The 22052-nt window shown below is 42.9% G+C and overlaps 1 protein-coding gene across 4 annotated transcripts in view; it reads right to left on the bottom strand.

Annotated features, from left to right (window-relative positions):
- The window catches only part of DGCR2 (DiGeorge syndrome critical region gene 2), a 79309-nt gene that overhangs the window by 54234 nt on the left and 3023 nt on the right, over positions 1-22052 (bottom strand). For 2 of the 4 annotated variants that reach the window (XM_063454483.1, XM_063454482.1), the window contains exon 2: positions 5899-5931. The exons of the other annotated variants lie outside the window; for them this stretch is intronic. In XM_063454483.1, coding sequence (XP_063310553.1) covers positions 5899-5931 — 33 coding nt within the window. The remainder of the gene's footprint in view (positions 1-5898; positions 5932-22052) is intronic. 4 annotated transcript variants of the gene reach the window in all.

Below are 22052 nucleotides of genomic sequence, written 5' to 3'. Positions count from 1 at the left end.
GTGGTGTGTATATATCTGACAGCCATGGGTTTGGCGTACCAGGGTGCCCGGTCTGCCTCCATTCGCTGGGTGCTGTTCACCAGGCTGGTATTCTGCTGGGTGTTTGCAGCATGTGATACACTCCTCGGCAACAGGGGTTGATGTGGTTGCTAGATTGCTGCTTCACCACGTGTCGGTAGGCCCCACGGCGTGGTAGCGGTTGCGGGCAGCTTGCGAGTCAGTGGGTCGTCCTGTGCTTTGTCCGGAGGAGGACGAGGGCCTCCTAGATTCCAGCCATAGCGGAGGGGAGTATCATTTTTGGATGCGATGGTGAATGCGAGCTTTGTGCCATCGCCATTTTGATTGCAGTGTTTGGGTTGCGGGTCTTTGCGGCCCAGTTACTGTGCCCCAGGTGCTTCGTGGTGCTCAGATCCTTGGGGTGAGGACCGGGATCACCCCCCCGGTCCAAGGGGGGGGGGTTCGGGGCCAGTTCCCCGCAGGTCCGACTCATGGCTGAGCGCTGATCGGCAGTCAGTGGGGCAGCGGCCGTCCACCCCTCTCACCGCTTGATTAGGCCTTGAGGTGCCGATGAGGAACCCTCCTCCTGGGGACTGAAGCCCGTTCGGCCAGCCTCACCCTAGATCCAGGGCTCTCTGCCCGCTGGGGGCCACCGGTGCTGGACGGTTTTCTGCCCTTAATTGCCGTTTTGGTGCCAATTTGGGCCTATCTTGCAGGAGCTGGTGTCGAGTGCGACCGTCCAGCTCGGCGGTCCGGCGCCGCCCCCCTGCTTTTTGAGTTTTTGCCCCATGATGACCAGGATTGTGGTTTGTGTTTTGCCTGTGTGAAATTCCGACGGGCAATCAGAATGAAACACATTTGAAAGACTGAAACAAATGCTGCTGAGAGATATTAACCTAAATACAGGTGTTTTAGAAGTGATTTTTAATTCACATTTGTAATGTGACAGAAGACAACAGAGAAATAAGAACTAATTAGAAACAAATTAGACAGTCAAGTGGATAATCAAACAGAAAATCTAGGTAAATCTTAAAGCAACACTCCATGCACCAAAGTAATCGTAAAGAGACACTGTCACATTGTAGTTTTTGTTTATAATAACCGTGTTTTGGCTCAATATTTTCCCTTGGTTTTTTTCCACACTTAGGCCTTCTCCATGGTAAAGCATGGTAAAGCACTGAATCAATGCTTTCTTAAGGAGGATTTGAAGACACTGAACATCCTAATGCAAAGAGTGAGGACGTCCAGCGTCGTTTCAGAGTGTTATACTCCATGAAAAGCCAATGTGGTGGTGAAAACCCCTTCAGTAACTTACCTGAGGCAGCGGCGATGTCCCTAGCCGCTGTCTCCTCCTCCGCGCCGCTCCTCCTCTTCATTGCGTCGGCCGGTGGGCGAGACTGATCCCGCCCACCGGCCGAGGAGACCTAATGCGCATACGCGGCAATGCTGCGCATGCGCATTACGTCTCCCCATAGGAAAGCATTGAAAAATAATTTCAATGCTTTCCTATGGGGAAATGATCGACGCTGGATGTCCTCACCTGTGCTATGAAGGAGGAAGTGACCTCTAGTGGCTGTCTAGGAGACATCCACTAGAGGAGGAGTTAACCCTGCAAGGTAATTATTGCAGTTTATAAAAAACTGCAATAACTACACTTGCAGGGTTAAGAGTAGTGGGAGTTGGCACCCAGACCACTCCAATGGGCAGAAGTGGTGTGGGTGCCTGGAGTGTCCCTTTAACAAAGAATCAAATTTTTGCCTCCAGTGATCAACCTCATGCTGATGAGTTGCATTAACGAAACAGCTGTCCATGAGTGGTTCACTGGTTTTGCATCTTTTCCTATATTGTGTTTCAAGCTGTTGTATATAGCAAACAGATTAAAGCAGCACTGTCATGGCCGAATCCCTTTTTTTTTTTTTTTTAACCCCCCTCCCGACTCCACTAGATCTAACCACTAGTCACCCCCAAATTACTTATTTTTATTCTTTCTTTTCTGCCCAGATCTATATTCAGGGCGCCGCCATCTTTGTGTGGGTAGAGGAAGTCCCTGTGGGATACATCATCTGCCCACACTAGATAGCCTGTGAGATTCCCGCACATGCCCAGTTAAACACTTGGGCATGCGAACAGGAATTTCATCTATTCATTCGTCAGAAAGACGAATGAATGAATAGCATTGTCAGACGAACAAACAAACACTGAATATCAGTGTTCGTTTGTTCGTTCAGTTTATAACAAGGAGGGAGCTACCGGCGTGCAGCTCCCTCCTTGTAATATGTAAAGATAGAAGCGTCAGGGAGCAGTGCTCCCCGCCACTTCCTAATCCCCCCATGTCCTCCCTCACTCTATGGGGGTCAATATGAACCCCATAATAGCATAAGGGAGATTAAAATCTCCCGAATGCCCCTACTCGCTATACCGTGAGTAGGGGCATGTCTACTAAACAGTGTGGCTGCTCACTGTAAAAATAAAAATAAAAACACCCTACTATCTGGCCTCAACCCCTGCGTGGTGGGTGGGGGCCCTAAATAACAATAAGGGGGGGACCTACTGTCCTCCCCCCGGCCCCCACCCCTGCGCGGTGGGTGGGGGCCATAAAGATAATGAGGGGGAACCTACTTGTCCTACCCCCCCCCCCCCCCCCGGCCCCCACCCTTGGGCGGCAGGTGGGGGCCCTAAGACAAATCTCCCTCCCCCCCAATCAAAGGTGACTAGGGGTCCCCAAACCCCTAGTCACTCACCCTCCCACCCCAAAAAAAAGTTACCCCCTACCTATCCCCCCTCACCCTAAAAAATAGTGAGGGGGGAATAAAATAACAAACCTGTAAATAAAAATTAAACTTACCATTTGATGTCTTTTTTCTAAAATCTTCATTTTCAGCCCCAAAAAAGGCCAAATTAAAAAACCATCATACCCGCCGAACATAAAATAAAATAATAAACCCGAGCGCAAAAAAAAAAACTGCCGAAAAAGAAAAAACCCGAGCGCAAAAAATTATCCATCTTCACCCATGGAGGGCTCCGCGCAGACTGAGCTCTGCAGGGCAGGGGGAAGGCTTATAAAAAGTCTTGCCCCGCAATTAGGCCAAGAACACTCTGATTGGTTGGTTTAAGCCAATCAGAGTGCTTTGTGTCATTTTACACAGCGTGGGAAAGTTCTTTGGAATTTTCCCACGCTGTGTAAAATGACAAAGAGCACTCTGATTGGCTTAAACCAGCCAATCAGAGTGTTCTTAGCCTAATTGCAGGGCAGGGCAAGGCTTTATAAGAAAAAAAAATATATATATATATACACACACACACACACACACACACACACACACACACATTTTGGCCAGGGTTTGTGACTTCTAAAAAAGACTGGACATACCCCATTTTGAATACTGTGGGTTGCCTACTTTTACAAATGGTATGCCATGATGGGGTTAATTTTCATTCCTGGGCTGCTATACGGTCTCAAAGGCAACATGGGCCCAGCAAATCAATCTGGCAAATTTCAAAGTGCAAACATGGAAAAGGGGAAAGCCCTACATTTGACCACTGTAAGTCTGCAAAAAAAACATAAAACCTGTACAATGGGTGCACTGTTGTACTCAGGAGATGTTGCTGAACACATAGTGGTGTGTTCTTTGTCAGTAACACATTACAAGAACTGAGAATCCATGCCTAAAGTACAATGTGAGAAAAATAACAAAAAGTGACTACCCACAAGTTTGACAAAGACTGGTGGTAGAATTAGTGCCTGGAAAGTGTTAAAATACCACCATTTGAATTACCCTAGGGTGTCTGTTTTTCAAAAATATATGGTTTGATGGGGGTAAATTACATTGACCGGCTTCAAAAATGTCCCAAATAGGACATGAGTGCATGATGACCAGCTGTGAAAATTCCAAGTTGGAAAACTGGAATGCGCACCCTCTAAATAAGGTCTTTTAGCCCCCAGAGAACCTGACATACCTATACATGGGTGGTATCACTGTACTCAGGAGATGTTGCTGAACACATATTGGAGTGTTCTTTGGCAGTAATCCTTAAAGTTCTCAGTACATCTATTCTTAAATTAGCAAGTGTGTCAAAAAAATCACCACTTATTTATTTATTTATTTTTTTAATTTTTACATTTGGCATAGATCGGTGGTAAAATGGTTGCATTGAAAGGCATGAAAAGAGTCAAAATACCCAAAGTTTAATACCTTAGGTTGTCTTTTAAAATTTTATTAAGTGTTCTTGCATAGCAAGACCACTTAATGTTATCTCACATATATATTATTATTATAGCCAAATGTACCACCCCAACTTCTCCCACAGTTTTTACACTACATAGACAAAAATATACCAAAACGTGCGGATTGTTCCCGATTGGATTGCTATTACTTTGTGGAACGTTTCGCCGAATGGTTCACGGAATATAGTCGTTCGAGGCAAAATTGGTCCCATAGGAATGAATGGCAAAATGTTCAAAGCTAGAGTGGGAGCTGGCAAAAGCTGAAAAATCAGGACATGATTTATAAACTGCCACCACTCCCTCATTTTCAGGCCCACCTACACAAATCTTATATCAAAACGTTCAGCTATCCCTGCTGCCACTAAAAATGTCCACGGCTAAGCCATAGTCCTGACAGTTTTCACAATATGACCATTTGTTTGCAACTCACGCTATCCATTGACATTCATTGAAACTCCACTCTGCAAAGCTCACATTTGAAGGGCAATTTCTAAACTGCGACTGTGCCTTCATTTTTAATACTTCAGAGACACACTATGCATCAAAATGTATGTCTGGGTCTTGTGATTCTCACAATATAAATCTCATTGCTGTAGGATTTAAAGTTTGTAAAATACGACCGTTTGAAGATGGCAACCACCAAAATACTCTGACCTGTGCCAGGCTGGAGCAGCAAGTGATGTCATAGACAGAGCCTTTTGTACACCTGCTAATGTTTTTATAAATGTATGTTTTAATGTAACTGTGAAGCACACTTTGGGCAACAACTGGTGGACTACTGGTGGAGGCAAGAACACTTCACACAATTTCCCCAGAAATACATACATACATACATACATACACACACACACTGACATACATACATACATACATACATAAAGGGTTATTCAGGGATTCCTGACAGATATTAGTGTTACAATGTAACTTGCGTTAATTTGGGGGGGGGGGGGGGGAATGGTTTGGAAATAGCAAAGTGCTACTTGTACTTATGGTCCTATAACTTGCAAAAAAGAAAAAAAAGGCAAGAATATGTTAGCATTGGGTATTTCTAAACTCAGGGCAAAATTTAAAAACTATTTAGCACGGGAGTGTTTGGGCTGTTATAGATGCGCGACAGATTTTGTGGGTCAAAGTTAGAAAAAAAAGAGTTTTTTTTAAAAATTTCATATTTTATAATTTTTTTCTAATCTTTAGAAAGACCATTTAATGGCTAGAAAAACGGTTTAGAATATGTGTGGGTACAGTAAATAAGCAAGATTAAAATTACAGCTAAACACAAACACCGCAGAAATGTAAAAACAGCCCAAGTCCTTAATGGCAAGAAAATTGAAAAACGGTCTAGTCACTAAGGGGTTAAGGAAACTAGCTATCTTGTATCTACTAATTATACCAATGCTTAATGGTCATATTAAAACAATGTATGTATTATGGACCAGAAACTTTGTAAAGCAGTGATTTTTCATTTCATGATTAATTATTTGCAACCAATGTTTTAGTGTAAGTAACAATTTACTACGATACTAGAACACAACTAGTCACTTTCGTTGTTTTTTTTTTTTAATGCAAAATCTCATTCTAATATGTTTTTTTGCTATTATTGTGAAATTAAAAGAGCATGTATAAACTGAACACATCGCCTTTAATCTACTCACTACTAAGACTATTAGCATGCTCACCTGATTGCAGTCTTGCCAGAACTACTCGTGAACCTGAAATTTAAAATTTAAGAGAAACTTACCAAAACAGTTACAATCTAGTTAGTTAATTAAATAAAAGAAAAATTAAACACAATATGAAATGGTCCAACACTTATTAAACCCACATAGGTCTTTAATATTATTTGCAGACTACAATGTTGGCTTAAAGGCACAGATATGCAGTAAAATAAAATCATATATGTAATGGCTTTTGTAGTTAGTGTTTGTATTATCTACTTATAAACCACGGTCAATTACTGTTAATGCCTGATGGACAAGAACAACGTCAACATTTTTCTAAGAGTTTTTTTTCTCAATTGGAGAACCAATCAATATTACCATTTCCCCCTCAAGTTTTGTCCAGTAATATCTGCTTAGAAGGAACACTTAAATCACCATAACCATTGCAGAACATTGTAATGGTTATAGTGCCATGAATGCTTTTGCACCCTCCCAGTGTAAGTAGTAAAACATTTGAGAATGTTTGACCACTTAACCTGAGCCCTACAGTGATTGGAGGCACTAATAGAAGCTCCTTGAAGAAGCTTCCAGCTACCGAACAACCAGCAAACTCCAGGTTAGCTGTCAAACAGTTATCAAATAGGCTGTAGTGGTTATGGTGCTTGGAGTGTTCCTTCAAGACATCAGCATTAACAAAAAATGTAGTGAAAAAATGTCCCTGTAAGTGTTCACCATGATAATTTCTACAGAATTACTGAAGCTAAAAAAAGCAAAGCAGTTAAGTACCTACTCTATTTCAAACAGTTATAGAATGAGACAGAAATGTTTTCCATTAGCCAACAAATGGGAACTTTTTGGAATTAACACCATTTAATAAAACATTGAAATTTGCTTATGACATGTATTTAATGTGTTTCCATGGCATGTTTCTTTTGCTTTTAAAATTTATATTAACGATTTAGGAAATGACACTAACTCACTGCATACAAGTAATAGAAAGGGAAAATATTGCACTCAAAGAGGAAACATAGATTAATTTGGGCTTGAGTAAGTAAGAATGCACAGTGTGCAGCACTGCACCAGGAAGCACCTCTAGTAGTCATTTGGGAAGTGGCCAATGGAGGTATCTCTAGGCTATGGCTATAATGTAAACATTGCATTTTCTCTGAAAATACAGTGTTTACTGCAAAAAGCCTAAAGGGAATGATTATACTCACCAGAACAAATACAATATGCTGTAGTTGTTCTGGTGACAATAGTTTCCCTTTTTCAGAGAAAATGCAGAGTTTACATTACAGCCTAATGATAACTCCACTGGCCACTCCTCATATCGCTAGAGGTGCTTCCTGGGTCAGTGCTGTACATTGATTCAGTGTCTCCACCCCCTGCATGGAGACACTGAACTTTCCTCATAGAGATGCATTGATTCAATGCATCTCTATGAGGCGATGCTGATTGGCCAGGGCTGTGTGACTTGTGTTGGCTCTGCCCCTGATCTGCCTCCTTGACAGGCTCAGCCAATCCTATAGGAAAGCATTGTGATTGGCTCACAGAATCACATCTGATGATGTCAGGCATGCAGGCAGGTCAGGGGCAGAGGTAGCAGCTACAGACTTGAATACAAGTAAATTTTACTATATTTAGGCAAGGGGGGCTAGATGGTGGTTTTAACACTATAGGGTCAGGAATACATGTTTGTGTTCCTGACCCTTTAATGTTCCATTAAAACCTCTCATGGTTCACTCCCAAAACATTAAGGAATCTAGTTAATTTTGGTATTGTTTAAAGGGGAGTGTAAAAATGTTCTTTTTTTGTAAAAAGCACTGCTACACACAAAATTATTCAGTATGGGGTCACTGTGATGTCAGCATCAGTGGGATAAACATTTGTTTCTCCTTCTGTGTGGTGGAACTGAACTCCATGCAACGACCTTTTCGGAGTCTGATCACATGGTTCACACAGGTTCCTCAGTGAGGACATTGCTGGAATTGTGGTTTAAAAAAATTAAGCGTTAGGGCATAGGTACTTCAAGCTGTTTAGGCATAATGCCCACCCGATTGGGAAGCTTGCTATATCCCATACGTACTGCCACCATATGTCAGAAAAAAAAAAAAAAAAAAAACAGACATTTTAACTCACCATAATTTTGTTTTCTAAATATTGTGGCAGTACGTGCGGGTTGTGCTTCCTAATTGGGACAAGCATCTGCAAGGTAGGTGATTAAGAAAAGTCCCTCCCCTTTACACTATAAAGGGCTTCCCCCCGGCAATCCCACCTCTGTCATAGCAAGAATACACCCCTAAGCCACACACTGTAAAAATTGTAATTTCGAGGGAGGGAGATTTGTACTGCCACCATATTAAGAAAAAAAAAAGAATTTACGTTAAGTATAAATTTAGTTTTTTTTCTGACATATGGCAAGATTCCCAATCAGGTGGGCATTATGCCTAAACAGCTTGAAGTACCTATGCACTAATGCAATTTTAGACGCAGAGGGTACATCTAGCCTGAAAATGCCTGACGTTTTTTAGGTGCTAAAAACTGACCAAGAAGCAGCCATGCGGATTTCTTCGGGTGAAGCAAGAGATTTTCTCTGCCCATGAAATGGCAATTGCCTTTGTGGAATGAGCTGTGAAAGATGCTCGTGAATCAAAACTTCTGAAGCATAGGCCATTATGATTGACAAAATAACGAGAAATAGAATTAAGAGAGACTTCATTCCCCTTAAAACTTCCCTAGAAATTGACAACAGGTAATCAGATCTTCTGAATTCGGCTGATATTGATCGGTACATCTAAAATGCCCTTTGATTGTGCCATCTAGTTCCAGCGGGGAGGTGGCATAATTATAGAAGGCTGAGCTGATTAACGTCACTAAAAGATTTGAAGTGTTAGGATGAAACACAACTTTCACCCTGATGGAATATAGGAAATTCCACTGAAGATTATATATCCGGAAGCTTGCTTACTCTCTTGGTAGAGGAATTGACACTAAAAATGCTGGTTAAGCTTTAGCATATTAAAAGGAGCCATCTCCAAAGTAAAAGGGGACTTGAAAGACTGAAGAAAGATCCCAGGAGGGAAACAGAACTTCCTGGGTGGCCTAAGAAGCCTGTTGCTTTAAAGGAACTTCTAACCAGTAAATACGAAGACCAATCCCTTCTGAGACAGAACTTAGGGAATACAATTTTGCCTTAATGTGGAAACGCCCAACCAGTGGAAATCTTCTGCAGGAAGTGAAAGTTTGACCCACCCGGACAAATGAACTAGAAGACAATGACGTTCCTTACAAAAATGTAGAAACTCTACCCAAATCCTCATGTAAAAGTTAGAGGCGGAACAACTAGAAGATTATAAGCAACAAGTGGACTCTGACTCATAAAGACTCAGGAGATGAAGGATCCACCAAGCAGTTGCCCTACTGTCAACAAGAACATATTCAACACTTCCAGCAGGATATTCTGTCTTCCAATAGTATTCGAGATCGGAAACTTGAAAGTCATCTCCACAAAGGCCGAAAAATGGCTCGTGTTTGGCCAGTACGGAAACCCTTCTGACAAACTTCCTGCTGCTAGAGGGAACACACAGCGATCCGCACTCTGCGGTTTCACGGAAGTTCTAGTCCGCGCATGTGCAACAGCGCACCCGGAACTTATGTGAAAGGCAACACCACCCGGGCGTGCGTTCCACCGCTCTCCGCAGGCACGCGGCCTGCAACATAATAAAGGCAGCCCACGGCCCGCCCATACTCACCAAGCCGGAACATAGCAGCTGATACACTATTTGTTAGTGTTTGTATAGTGAATGCAGAGTCCGTGTGTTTGTGCAGTGTGAGTATAGTGAATGTAGTGTGTGGTGTGTGCATATTGTGAATGCAGTGTGTTTGTGTAGTGTGTGTACATAATGAAAGCAGAGTGTGTGTGTGTGTATAATGAATGCAGAGTGTGTGTTTGTGTAGTATGTGTATAGTGAATGCAGTGTGTGTTTGTGTAGTATGTGTGTTTGTGTAGTGTGTATATAATGAATGCAGTGTGTTTGTGTAGTGTGTATATAATGAATGCAGTGTGTTTGTGTAGTGTGTATATTGAATGCAGTGTATTTGTGTAGTGTGTGTATATAATGAATGCAGAGTGTGTGTGTATAGCGAATGCAGTTCGTGTAGGGTGTATGTTTGTGTAGTGTGTGTATATAATGAATGCAGAGTGTTTGTGTAGTGTGTGTATAGTGAATGCAGTGTATTTATGTAGTGTGTGTATATAATGCAGAGTGTGTGTGTTTCTGTAGGTATGTAACATGTGTAAAATAGGGGGGAGGGGAGGCATTTTTTATTTAAAAATATTTAATTTTTATGTATTTTTTTAGTTCCCCCTCCCTGCTTCTTACTTGACCAAGGAGGGGGGGGATATGGCATTCCCTGGTGGTCCGGTGGCAACCGTGGCATGGACTGTGCAGTGGAGGGCCCGCAGCAAGCTCTTACTTACCTTCCCAGCAGCTCCGACGGGCGCAGGACTCATGAGGTTTAGACAGGGGAGCTGAAGGGAGCTGCCTGAAAGGTAAGAGCTTGCTGCGGGCCACCCAGGACTGCCGGGTTTGTCGTGGGCCCAGCGGTCCTGGTCTGTATTATAGGCAATATCGGTATCTTTATAGGCCGATACCGATATTGCCGAAAATACCGAATATCGGCCAGACCGATAATTGGCCGATCCCTACTAGAAAGGAATCGAAGGGGAAAAAAATAAAAGAAACTATAAAATTAAACTGTGCCCCAGGCATGGCAGGTTACGACAACCTAGTCCATATCATATATATCATATAAATGCCGTCAACGTTAGTGATGCATGCTGTCATTATGTTCTTTCACGTTTTTACATATATATAAAAATGCGTAAAGAAAAACAGTCATTTGTATTAATTACACGACTAGTATTTTGTGTTACAGTGTGCTCAAATACAAAATTCTGAGCAGCTCGTGTTCTTGAAAGCAACACACAAAAGTAAGCTCTGCCTAACACACAAAAGTAAGTAGGTCGCCTGCCTCCAGCTACTGTCTTAACATAACTGGCCATTCCCCATCTTCCATCTAATGAGGGTCAACTTTGAACATTTTAGTGATATTTCAAGATGTCCTTCATGGACATATCTAAGAATAATTAGCATTATAGTCAAGTACCATGAATGTTAACAATATTAAAAATAAATTATGCAGATGAGGCAACAAAATGTTGAGAAACTACAGCAGAACAAGATGAAAGACTAATAACGATAAACAAAATAGTTGAATTAAAACAGCACCATCACCTGCGCTCCTGAAAAAGTTAGTATGTCATAAAGATAGAATCTTTATAAAATACTCATATTGTCAAGAGACATACTGAGACAAAGTAGATACTACTTTGTCTCTGTAGATTTTACAACGTCTGATAGTTCTAGATGTTGGGTGGCGCTACTGCCGTCTAGACGTGTAAATCCCCTCCCATCCCAGGGAATTGGCTTTATCAATGGAGGATCTTGCAGTCTCACTGATCCCCCTGGACCTCAATGCTGTACTTTCACACATGCACAAAAGCTCTGCAGTGACATCGGGTCCTGGCGCTATCTATAGAGGGCCAACCCAACCAAGAGAAGATCTTGGTGCCCACAAGGGACAGGTTTCGATACGTAGAACTTATCTTTGTCTGCACCCCCAGCCACCCGAAACCCAGCGTAAATTCTACAATATCCTCAGACGGTTACAGTGCAGCAAACAATGTTACTATTTTCTTAGCAATCCTATGAAACATTGGGATACTATCTTCCATTCCTGTTATTTCTTCTTAAACCTAATCATGTCTCAAACAATCATTCTTCGTTTCTCATTCACAAGGCCTCACCAACTCCAATACCTTGCAGCATTTGAAACTTTTGAACTCTTGTTCTAAGCTGGCTAATGACACCCCAATGACACGGCAGCAAAACGGTTAACATTCTGTATGTGCAGCGTTTCATAGACAGTCATACAGATTCCCGGCACCGAGACCACTTCAAATAACTTAAGTGGCTGTGGGTCTTGGAGTAACCCTTCAAAACATAACAAACAAAGATACTTTTTGTTTCCATAATACCAAACAATCAACATTTATTGTCGCAAACAACTGAATATAAATTTCAATGGGAAATAATTATGAATTCGGTACAAAGAAAACTTGATTTGTATCCAGTTTAACGGTCCAAGAAATCAACTTGCGACTGATTCACTCAGCATCTGCCTATATTTAATAAAATGATCTGTGAGACAATGACAGATAAGACAGCCTCTTTTTCAGTGTTCCATTCCAGGCATTCAATGAACAGCTGGTATGCATTACATAAAACTTCCTTAACACACACACACACAGCACATATCCAGGAAACATCTACAATGCAAAAATCAAGTAAATTTTATTATTTGGCATGCAAGCCAGCCATCACATTAAAAAAGTAAGTAAATAAGACCCCCCCCCCACATTACCTGGCCTAGTCACTAGAAAAGATATTGATGTTTTTATTTTTACTGTGATCCCATAAGAACAGAGGTAATTGTCCATGTTCAGAACCAAAACAAAACCTCTCACTTGTTCCACTGTAATTTAAAGGGAAACTCCAGTGCCAGGAAAACGATCAGTTTTCCTGGCACTGGAGGGTCCCTCTCCCTCCCACCTCCCACTCCCCGGTTACTGAAGGGGTGAAAACCCCTTCAGTCACTTACCTGAGGCAGCGGCGATGTCCCTCGCCGCTCCTCCCTGTCATTCTGTCGGCCGGTGGGCGAGACTGATCCCGCCCACCGGCCGAGGAGACCTAATGCGCATGCGCGGCAATGCCGCGCATGCGCATTAGCGCTCCCCATAGGAAAGCATTGAAAAATAATTTCAATGCTTTCCTATGGGGATTTGAGAGACGCTGGAGGTCCTCACACAGCGTGAGGACGTCCAGCGACGCTCTAGCACAGGTGCTATAGAGTAGGAAGTTCCCTCTAGTGGCTGTCTAGAGGAGGAGTTAACCCTGCAAGGTAATTATTGCCGTTTATAAAAAAAACTGCAATAACTACACTTGCAGGGTTAGGAGTAGTGGGAGTTGGCACCCAGACCACTCCAATGAGCAGAAATGGTCTGGGTGCCTGGAGTGTCCCTTTAAAGGGACACTAGTCACTAGAATAACAGCTTAATGAAGTTGTTGTGGTGCGTATAATGTATCACTGCCTGCATTTACATGTAAAACACTGCCTTTCAGAGTAAAGGCAGTGCTTACCATGCTCCTTAGGGACAGACAGCCACTAGAGATGCTTCCTGGATCAGTGCTGCACAACATGCTCTGCATGGAGGTACTGAACTTTCCACATGGAGATGCTGAATGGCCAGGTCAGCATTTGGCCCTGCCCCCACCCCACCTCCTTGGCTAAGATCTTTAGAATTGACGCTCTCAGCCAATATGGAAAAGCAGTGGATTGGCTGAGATAATCGATTATGTCAGCCAAGGAGGCGGATCGGAGCATGGCCCTCTTCAACAGACCCAAGCGGCGCAGGCAGTTTTAATATTTTTTTAGTGGGGCAAGTGGCCTATACTGTATTTTTGGTTATCTCAGCCAAGGAGGCGGGTCAGGGGCAGAACCAAACATTGCCCTAGCCAATCTTCACCTCCTCATAGAGATGCATTGAATTGATGCATCTCTATAGGGAAAGTTCAGCATCTCCACGCTAGAGCTGTTCCTAGTAATGTTATTCTCTGAAAATGCAGTGTTTACAGCAAAAAGCCTGCAGGGACTGACTATACTTACCAGAACAACTACATTATGTTGTAGTTCTGATGACTATAGTATCCCTTTAACACCAACCATACCCCTTACCCTATGCTTACACTAACAATTTATGTATGCTAACCTTACCATAATCCTACACTATTCGCAACATTATAACAGCATTAACCAATCCCTGCATTAACCCTTACCTTACCCTAACTCGAAGGAAACCCTCTATCTACTGGCTTTTTTCAATAGGAACAGTTTCCTGTACAAGTGAATATAGCATGCTTCCCCAATTGATCAGTGATCGGTGATCAGCAGCTGCCAATACAGTGCTGATCACAATTCTCTTGGGGACATGTAGGGAGACCCTGGGAGTCTCCCTTCAGCAAACTGCAGCCCTTGCATTTCCATGGCTGAGGAATGACTTTCAGTACTACATACAGCTTATTGGTCAGTCTGGGGGCACTAAAATTAGCCTAGGCTAACAGAATGGAGCCGCAGGTTACAACTGATACCTCAGTCTCCCTGGTGTCAGCAGGTATTTAAGCATGCTCACGCTACTGCATCATTGGGATTTAAATCTCTAAAGAATAGCATGCACCGCTGGATTTCAGTGAACCTGTTTTGCTTTTAATTTTATAAGGTCCAAGGATGCAAGATATGACACCAATTGGGTGGACGCATTGGGTAGGAACATTCCTGATTAATCTAAAACTCCTGACAGGGCTGACAAACGGGGCCTCCCAGCTGTGATAACGAGCACGGATGAAGTTCTACAATAAATTAAATCTGGGATATATTATTTGATTCTTGTAATTATTTATTTTTTTCCAATTTGACCATTTTTATTTTATTGGGGGTACAGAAAGGAAAAGGGGGTAGGGGAAATTGCAGATAATCATAGTATATCACATCTGTACATCACATTGTTGTAGCATAATTTTAACAACACATGTTCATTCGACTTCCTGTAACGCTAGGTGATCAGCCTCGGTTTAATGTTGTGAATCAGGGTGGGGGCGGGACGCAGGTGACTGGTATGAGGGGCTCAAGGTGGGGTGTCTACTGAAGGGATTCGGTTCGCTTGCAATTGTGCCCTTCCCCTCAACCCCTCCGCCTCTGTCCCTGTCCCTAGTTTATTGTCGGCTCTTTAGGCCTTTGTTCCGGAGGTCATACAGTACTATGATTTATTGGGGAGTTATTGTCCCCTCTTTTTCTCCAAGTGATTTACTGATGCTCGCGCCGTCAAGGCTTGTCATTCCTCGTTGCGCTCCCATGGAGAAGGGTCATAACCCTTCCTTTTGTGGCTATCTACCGCATGGAAAAAGGGGGGGGAATAACTGGGTCTAACCGTGTAACTAGTATGTCTTCACTGAGATGTCTCGATCTACTCAGTCGTCTTCGTCTTGTCTCTTTTGGCTACTGTAGGGAATTATATAGAGGCCCATCCCTCTACATAAGCTGTCCAAAGTTCTTTTGCTGTGGTGCTCCCTATACCCACTTTCAGTTGGTGCCACACTATTGTCTCATAGTCCAGTGTCGTGGAAACCAATGTGGTTACTTCCGCTATGGAGGGGATCGTTGGAGTTTTCCACTGACGTGCCAATAGCGTGGAGGCAGAGGAGAGAATGAGGAATGTTAGTTTAGATATACATTGTGGCATGTTAGGAGGTAAGAGTTTGAGTAAAAAGGTTTCGACCCTGTATTCTAAGATGCACCCTGTGGCCCCCCGTATCAACTCTTCTACTTGTTTCCAGTATGACTGGACCAAGGCATTGTCCCCTCCTGGGTTAGGCACTTCCAACATTTGTTGCTCGTGTTTGGGTACATTTTCTTGAGTCGTGCGGGTGTCATACCACCTATAGAGTATTTTTCGGGCTGACTCCAGAAGGGAGGCGCACGAAGTGAGACCCTTGTGGGTTGCGTAGATGTGGTTCCATTCATCTTGTGTGAGGTCTCTGCCTATGTCTTTGTGCCAATCTGATTGGAACCGCCACTTAGGTTCAGTATTGTGTGCGGTAAAAAGTTTGTAACATACTGACAACGTTTTTTGGGTTGGTATTTGGTGTAGGCACATCTTCTCGAAGGTAGTGAGAGTGGTGTCGAACATGGGTGTGGGATCATTGTCTTTGGTGTTGCTAATTAGTGTTTTAAGTTGCCAGTAGGAAAACGTTAGCCGCTGTGGTAGATCGTGTGTGGTCTGTATGGTCGGGAGCGTGTGTATGCCTTGTGGGTTGCACAGTTGGTGTAGGTGTGTGAGGTTGCACGCCTTCCATGCTCTATGTGGGAATGTATCATTGCAGAGGTTAATTGTGTGTAGTGGCGTTGCCAGGGACCACAGTCTGGCGGAGCAAAGCGCATCTCTGTGATTATCCCATATGTTGTGCAGAAGTTTAGTGGTGGGGAGAATGCTTGATGGAGTGCGCAACAGGCGCCTGGGTATCCACATGGTCGCCGCGAGGTCTGATGTCCCACTTCAACTGGCCTCTATCTCTATCCATTGGGGGGTGTATGAGTTGGTGTGCATAGCCAGGATATTGGCTGTTTGTGTTGCCACATAATACGCCCTGAGGTTTGGGAATCCGAGACCCCCTTTTGTTTGACGGTCTCATGAGTAATGTTCTAAGGACCCTGGGATGTTTCCCCCCAACTGAATTTAATCAGACTAGATTGTAGTCTTTGTAGGTATGTCTGTGGCAGGGGTATCTGCAGAGAGCGGAACATGTAGAGGATTTTCGGTAGGATTGTCATTTTGATAGCCGCTATTCGGCCCAACCATGATAGAAATTTATTCTGCCATGAGTGTAGTATATGCTCTACTTCTTTGGCTAGTTTAATATAATTAGTAGCAAAGAGGTCCGTGTGTTTTTTTGTTAGTAAGTCGTCTCTCCAGTCGTACAGGAATGTAAGACGATACCTCTGTTCCTCCTCTTTGGGGATGTTTATGCACATGGCCTGGGTTTTAGTTAGGTTTAACTGATAATATGATTGTCTGGTGTAGTCTCGTATTTCTTTGTGTAGGTTTGAGAGTGATATTGATGGGTTGGTTAGGGTGAGTAGGATGTCATCCACAAACCGGTTAAGTTTATATTCTTTGCCTCCTATGGTGACCCCTTTAATATCCTGGTTTGCTCTGATAGCTATTGCTAGTGGCTCCAAGGCAAGCACATATAGCATTGGGGAGAGGGGGCAGCCTTGTCACGTGCCATTGGTAATCGTGAAGGGGGTGGAACTAAATCCAGAGTTTAACACTGTAGCTGATGGGGAACTGTATAGGGCCCTCACCACATTAAGGTATTCGGGGGGGAATCCATATCCGCTTAACACGTCCTGCAGAAACAGCCAGTTCAGGCAGTCAAACGCTTTTTCAGCGTCTAATGAAAGGAGTGTGCTTTGTGTTTTGGAGCGGTCGAGGTAATGTAGGATGCCTAGTACCTTCCTCGAGTTGTCTGGACCTTGTCTGCCTGATACAAACCCCACTTGGTCTGTAGAGATCAGACCCGGCAAGATTGTTTTAAGTCTCTCTGCATATATCTTAGCGTACAGTTTTGCGTCTGCATTTAGCAGGGAGATGGGCCTGAAGTTCGGGCATATTGTTGGAGGTTTTCCCGGTTTGGGCAGGGTTATGATATGTGCTGCTAAGAATTTGGTTGGAAGGTTGCCTTGTTGTGTAGCATGGTTGAAAGCCCTTGTTATGTGTGGACATAGTGTGTGTTTGAAAGTTGCATAATAAATATTGGTGAGACCGTCCGGTCCCGGTGCCTTCCCTTTCGCCATCGACTCTATAAGATGCAATACTTCTTGGTCAGTGACAGGGCTGGTTAGGTGTGTAATATGGTGTGATTGAAGTTTAGGCAGCTCAAACCTGCTTAGATATTCTTGTATTGTGTCGTGGGTGGGTTGGGGTGTTTGCGAGTTGTTCTGGAGGTTATAAAGGGAACTGTAATAAGTAGCGAACTCATCACAGATCTTTGTAGGTTGGGTCAGTTTGTGTCCTGTAGGGGACAGCAAGTAAGGAATTCTAGTTTGTGCCTGCTTGTCTCTGAGTCTTTGGGCTAATGCTTTGCTAGCTCCGTTACCTAGGACGAAGGTAGAGGCTTTTAATTTTTTTAATGCGTAACTTGCTTTTTGAAAGGCTATGGTATTGATTTGTCTTTGCTAGCTAGTAGTCAGCTAGCTGTCTTTGATAGTCAGCTATCGCGGTTTGCGTGGTGTTTGAGGGAGTGATTTGGTTAGCTCTGTGGAGGTCTTGCAATGTTTTAAGAGCTTGAATATGTGCCTGGTGTTGCTGTTTTTTGAGGTAGGAGGCTCGTCTAATTTGGATTCCCTTAAATGACCGGTTTGTGAGCCATCCAGAGAGTGAGGGGGGAGATGTTGTTAGTGTCGTTGGATTGGAAGTATGTATGCAGGTCCTGCTGCAGTGTGCGAACAAAGCGAACAAAATTTAAATGTATATTGTCAGAGTCACTCTGAACAGAACAGACTCCATTTTGTTATTTTCAAGCTAACAAACGACACAAGATTTCTATCCCTTCTGTAAAACTAACCACTTTGCCAGAAGCTAAGGAATGCTTAGTATATACAAACCAAATTGATAAGAAATGAGAACGGGGGATGGACAGACTGTCTAAATGCTAATGGAATATAATTAATTCTAAACCCAGACATTTGTGACAGAGAAGATTAAATATTTTAATTTTACTTTCGATATTGTAGAACGTCCCATTGTAATTTAAGGGTCATATTTAGTTTATGAACTGTCATATTAGAAATTAGAATTTCCAGACACATAGTCTGAAGAAAGCCCAAAGAAACTCTTTGAACTGACAGAAAACTTAAATTATAAATAACCATAAAGATAAGCTAAATGACGTCAAAATAGCCACCAGGAAAAGTTAACTCTTTCCTGGATAAGAATGTTTAGTGGGACGAGACTGCCATCTATAGACCAAATACTTAAATTGCTATCTGGAAGGTAACCACACCTCCAGTTTTCTATTGGTCTATCACCTAGTGAATTTTCCCTTTAAAAAGTTAAGACAAAGGGAAGAGAGAGGTATGCAAAGGAAGCAAAGAAGCAAAGAGGTGAGCATATGATGGGAAAATCTACTCAACTGGTAATTATACTGGTTTCATTTAATTAATCTAAATTAATTAAAATTTTCTAATAGCATGATATATGACTGGATAAATCACGATCAGATTTCGATATTTAGAAATCTTAGTTACTAAAGAATATATAATTAAGCATTCCATTCTGCAGATGGAAAGGAATAATTATATATATTAATGTGACATATCACATGTTAGCATAGTGTGATATTTATCCAGGTGTATTGATTTGCCCTAAAATAAGATAAAATATCTGTTTAGGCAAGTTAAGATTCTGCTTATAGAACATGGTAGATTACGCTTATTGGATGGTTCCAGGAAATGACTAATGAGCTGGTTTAAATGTTATTTTATTTAAAATTACATGAGAATAGATCTTAATTACCTAGGAGGTCTAACCAGCATTGAAAGGGTTATTCTAACTGTCAGCTAAAGTTTTATGGCCTTAAGCTGCAAGCTGTGTGTGTGTAAGTTTCACCTTCGTTTCTCTGTGAAGTACCGTCATAAATCTTCTCTTGACAGCTAATGTTGTAGATTCTATACTGTGTTAGCCATTGGAATGTATATTGCCATTGTATTGCATATCATGTTATACTGAATATTCATTGATTATTGTCACGCATGTTACATATTATTATTTAAATTGTCACAATAAATTGTATCTATTTTTATAACAAATTGTGATTTTATTTATATGGAATACATTTCACTTACACGATAACGATCTTTGGGATCTGAGAATTTAAATAGTGGGCAATTCTCAACTGTTTACTATTATCATCCCATAAATATCCCCACAATTCGGATGCAGTGTGCGCCAGGTGTCATATAAGCCGTATGTTAGTAAAAGTTTGGTTAGAGTTTTACATTTCTTGTGAAGTATTTTGGCTCTTTGGGTTGTGTGGGTTGCTGATGAGTCTAATATAGGGTCCTGAAACTGATTAAAGTCTCCGCACAGGACGGTGGTACCCGTTTGGAGCTGCAACAGGTTTCGGAGGTACTCCACTTGATTTACATTAGGCAGGTATGCGTTTAATATAGTATAGGTAGAACTGTTGATGGTGCAGATCAGGATAATATATCTGCCTTGTGGGTCCTGTTTACATGATATTTCTTCAAAAGCCAACTGTCGGCTGAGTAAGATAGAGACTCCCTTACTTTTTGTGGGTGCGGTGGCGTGGTATTGGTGTGGGTACAATGCCTTCCCCAAAACAGGGCTAGAGTTTATTTGGAAGTGTGTTTCTTGAAGGCACACCACATCTGCCTGGCTTCTTTTGAGGTCTTTGAGAAGTGTGTGTCTTTTTTGAGGGGTGTTCAGCCCTCTAACATTGTGTGTGTATATTTTCATATTAATTCACGTTAATTAAGAGTGCTGCTTCGGGGCCGTTGGTTTATCTACGTGAGCATGACCACTCCCATTTGTGTAAGTCGTGCTGGTGTGTGGGTGAGTGCGGTCTGCTCTGTGTGTACCGCTGTGAAGGGTGGGCTAATGTACTCTGTGCATGTTCCCGTAAGTGGGGCCACCTCTGGGTAGTGTGGTTTTGTAGAGGTGATGCTTTGGGTGAGCATGAGATTGTAGAGACATAAGCATGCAGAAGACATACATCTGTATAACGTAACTTAACAATAAACAATTTAAACCATAAACAGTAAACGGGCACCACATTTGAAGTGACCATAGAACTTATTGCGAAGGTTGTAACTTGAACCTTCTCGGATTGGGGGTAGGTGGACAGGTCCTACCGGCTCGGTCTCGGATCTGTACACCCCTAAAGCCGTGGCTCAATGTCGCTAGCACTGCTGTACCGTGTGTCCCCTCAGTGGCATAGTTTGTGGCTTTTGGGTGGGGACATGTCTCTTTGTCCTTTTGGTTTCTGTTTCAGGACATGTGACTTATGGTCATAGCGTAAAGACCTTACAGGACTGTGCGTCTCGGTCGTGTAGCAAAGTATACGGGGGAACCTATGTGAGGCTCCTGGTCTACGGGTCAGACTGGATTTTTCCTAGGTTATAGTTGTGGGGGCGAATATATATATATATATATATATATTTTTTTTTTTTTTTTTTTTTTATTATTTTTTTTTCCCTAAATCTTTTTATTATAATAATTTTTTTTCCCCTCTTTTTTTTCCTTTGAGTTAATTATATTCTCAGTTAAAGATTGTGTGATTCAAACTCTCGTCTAGGTTTATAGGGTCTGTCTGTGTTTGGGGGGGTTACGATTATGACGCCCTTGTCTGTGTCTATATAAAACGTGGGCGTCTACTTGTCTTGTTGGCCTGACTGGGCTTTTTAGATCACCCACGGGAGCGGTGGAGCGATCTTGCCCCTTTACTTATATCCTCTAGGTACACATTCCTTAGCGTGGATTTCCCTCCAGGGCGCACCACGCCAGCGGGAATGTGTGTTAACGTTTGTGTGCTAGGGCATAATGACCTTCCCTATAACCACCGGGATGTGTCCCCTTTCCACTCCCCACCCTCCCATTCAGTCCCCTTAGTTCAAACCTTTGACCATGGACCTCGACCCGTAAATGTCCCGTAATGTTCACTGCACCATCCACCGGGCAGGTCTCCTCGTTTTAGTTGTCTTCCACTCCCCTTGCATTCTAACGCTGCAAGGTTGGCCCGTGGGTGGGTTGTTCACCTCTATGCCCCATGCTTGCAGGAGTTCAGTGCCCTCTGTGTGGGATGCGACCATGTGCATCTTGCCGTCCTTGTTGATGAGAAGTTTAACCGGGTATCCCCAGCGATATTGGAGGTTGTGCTGGCGTAGAGATTCTGTGATGTTTCTGTAGGTAGGTCTTCTCCTCAGGGTCTTGGCGGACAAGTCCGTGTAGATGTGTATATCTTTAAACTTCTCCATTGTCGTGCTGTTGGTCCAGTGAGCCCTCAGAATCTGTTCCTTGACATGAAAGTAATGTACCCTCATAAGCACATCTCGTGCGGTGGAGGGGGGTAGGTGCGTGGATCTGGCGACTGTGTATCCTATCCAGGATCATCATGTCTGATGGTATATCAGGCAGTATGGAACGGAAGAACTCAGTTGCATAAGCTGTCAGCTCCTGTGGTCGCACCTCCTCCAGTATGCCCCTGAGCCTCAGATTGTTGCGGCGGGAGCGATCTTCCAGGTCCATTAATTTATTTTCAAAATGTTCTAACCTGGATTCTAGGTCTTCCACTTTGTCTGCCATGGAATCATGGGCTGCTACAAATTCCTCCATTTTACCCTCCATGTGGGTGGTCCGGTTGCCTAGGTCAGCAATATCCTTTCTTAGGTCAGCAACTGCTGTGTGGACTGTGTTT

Source organism: Pelobates fuscus, chromosome 5 (genome assembly GCF_036172605.1).
Source record: "Pelobates fuscus isolate aPelFus1 chromosome 5, aPelFus1.pri, whole genome shotgun sequence".
Taxonomy (NCBI): Eukaryota; Metazoa; Chordata; class Amphibia; order Anura; family Pelobatidae; genus Pelobates; species Pelobates fuscus.
The sequence above is the reverse complement of the archived record's forward strand: the minus strand, read 5'-3'. Positions and strand labels throughout refer to the sequence as shown.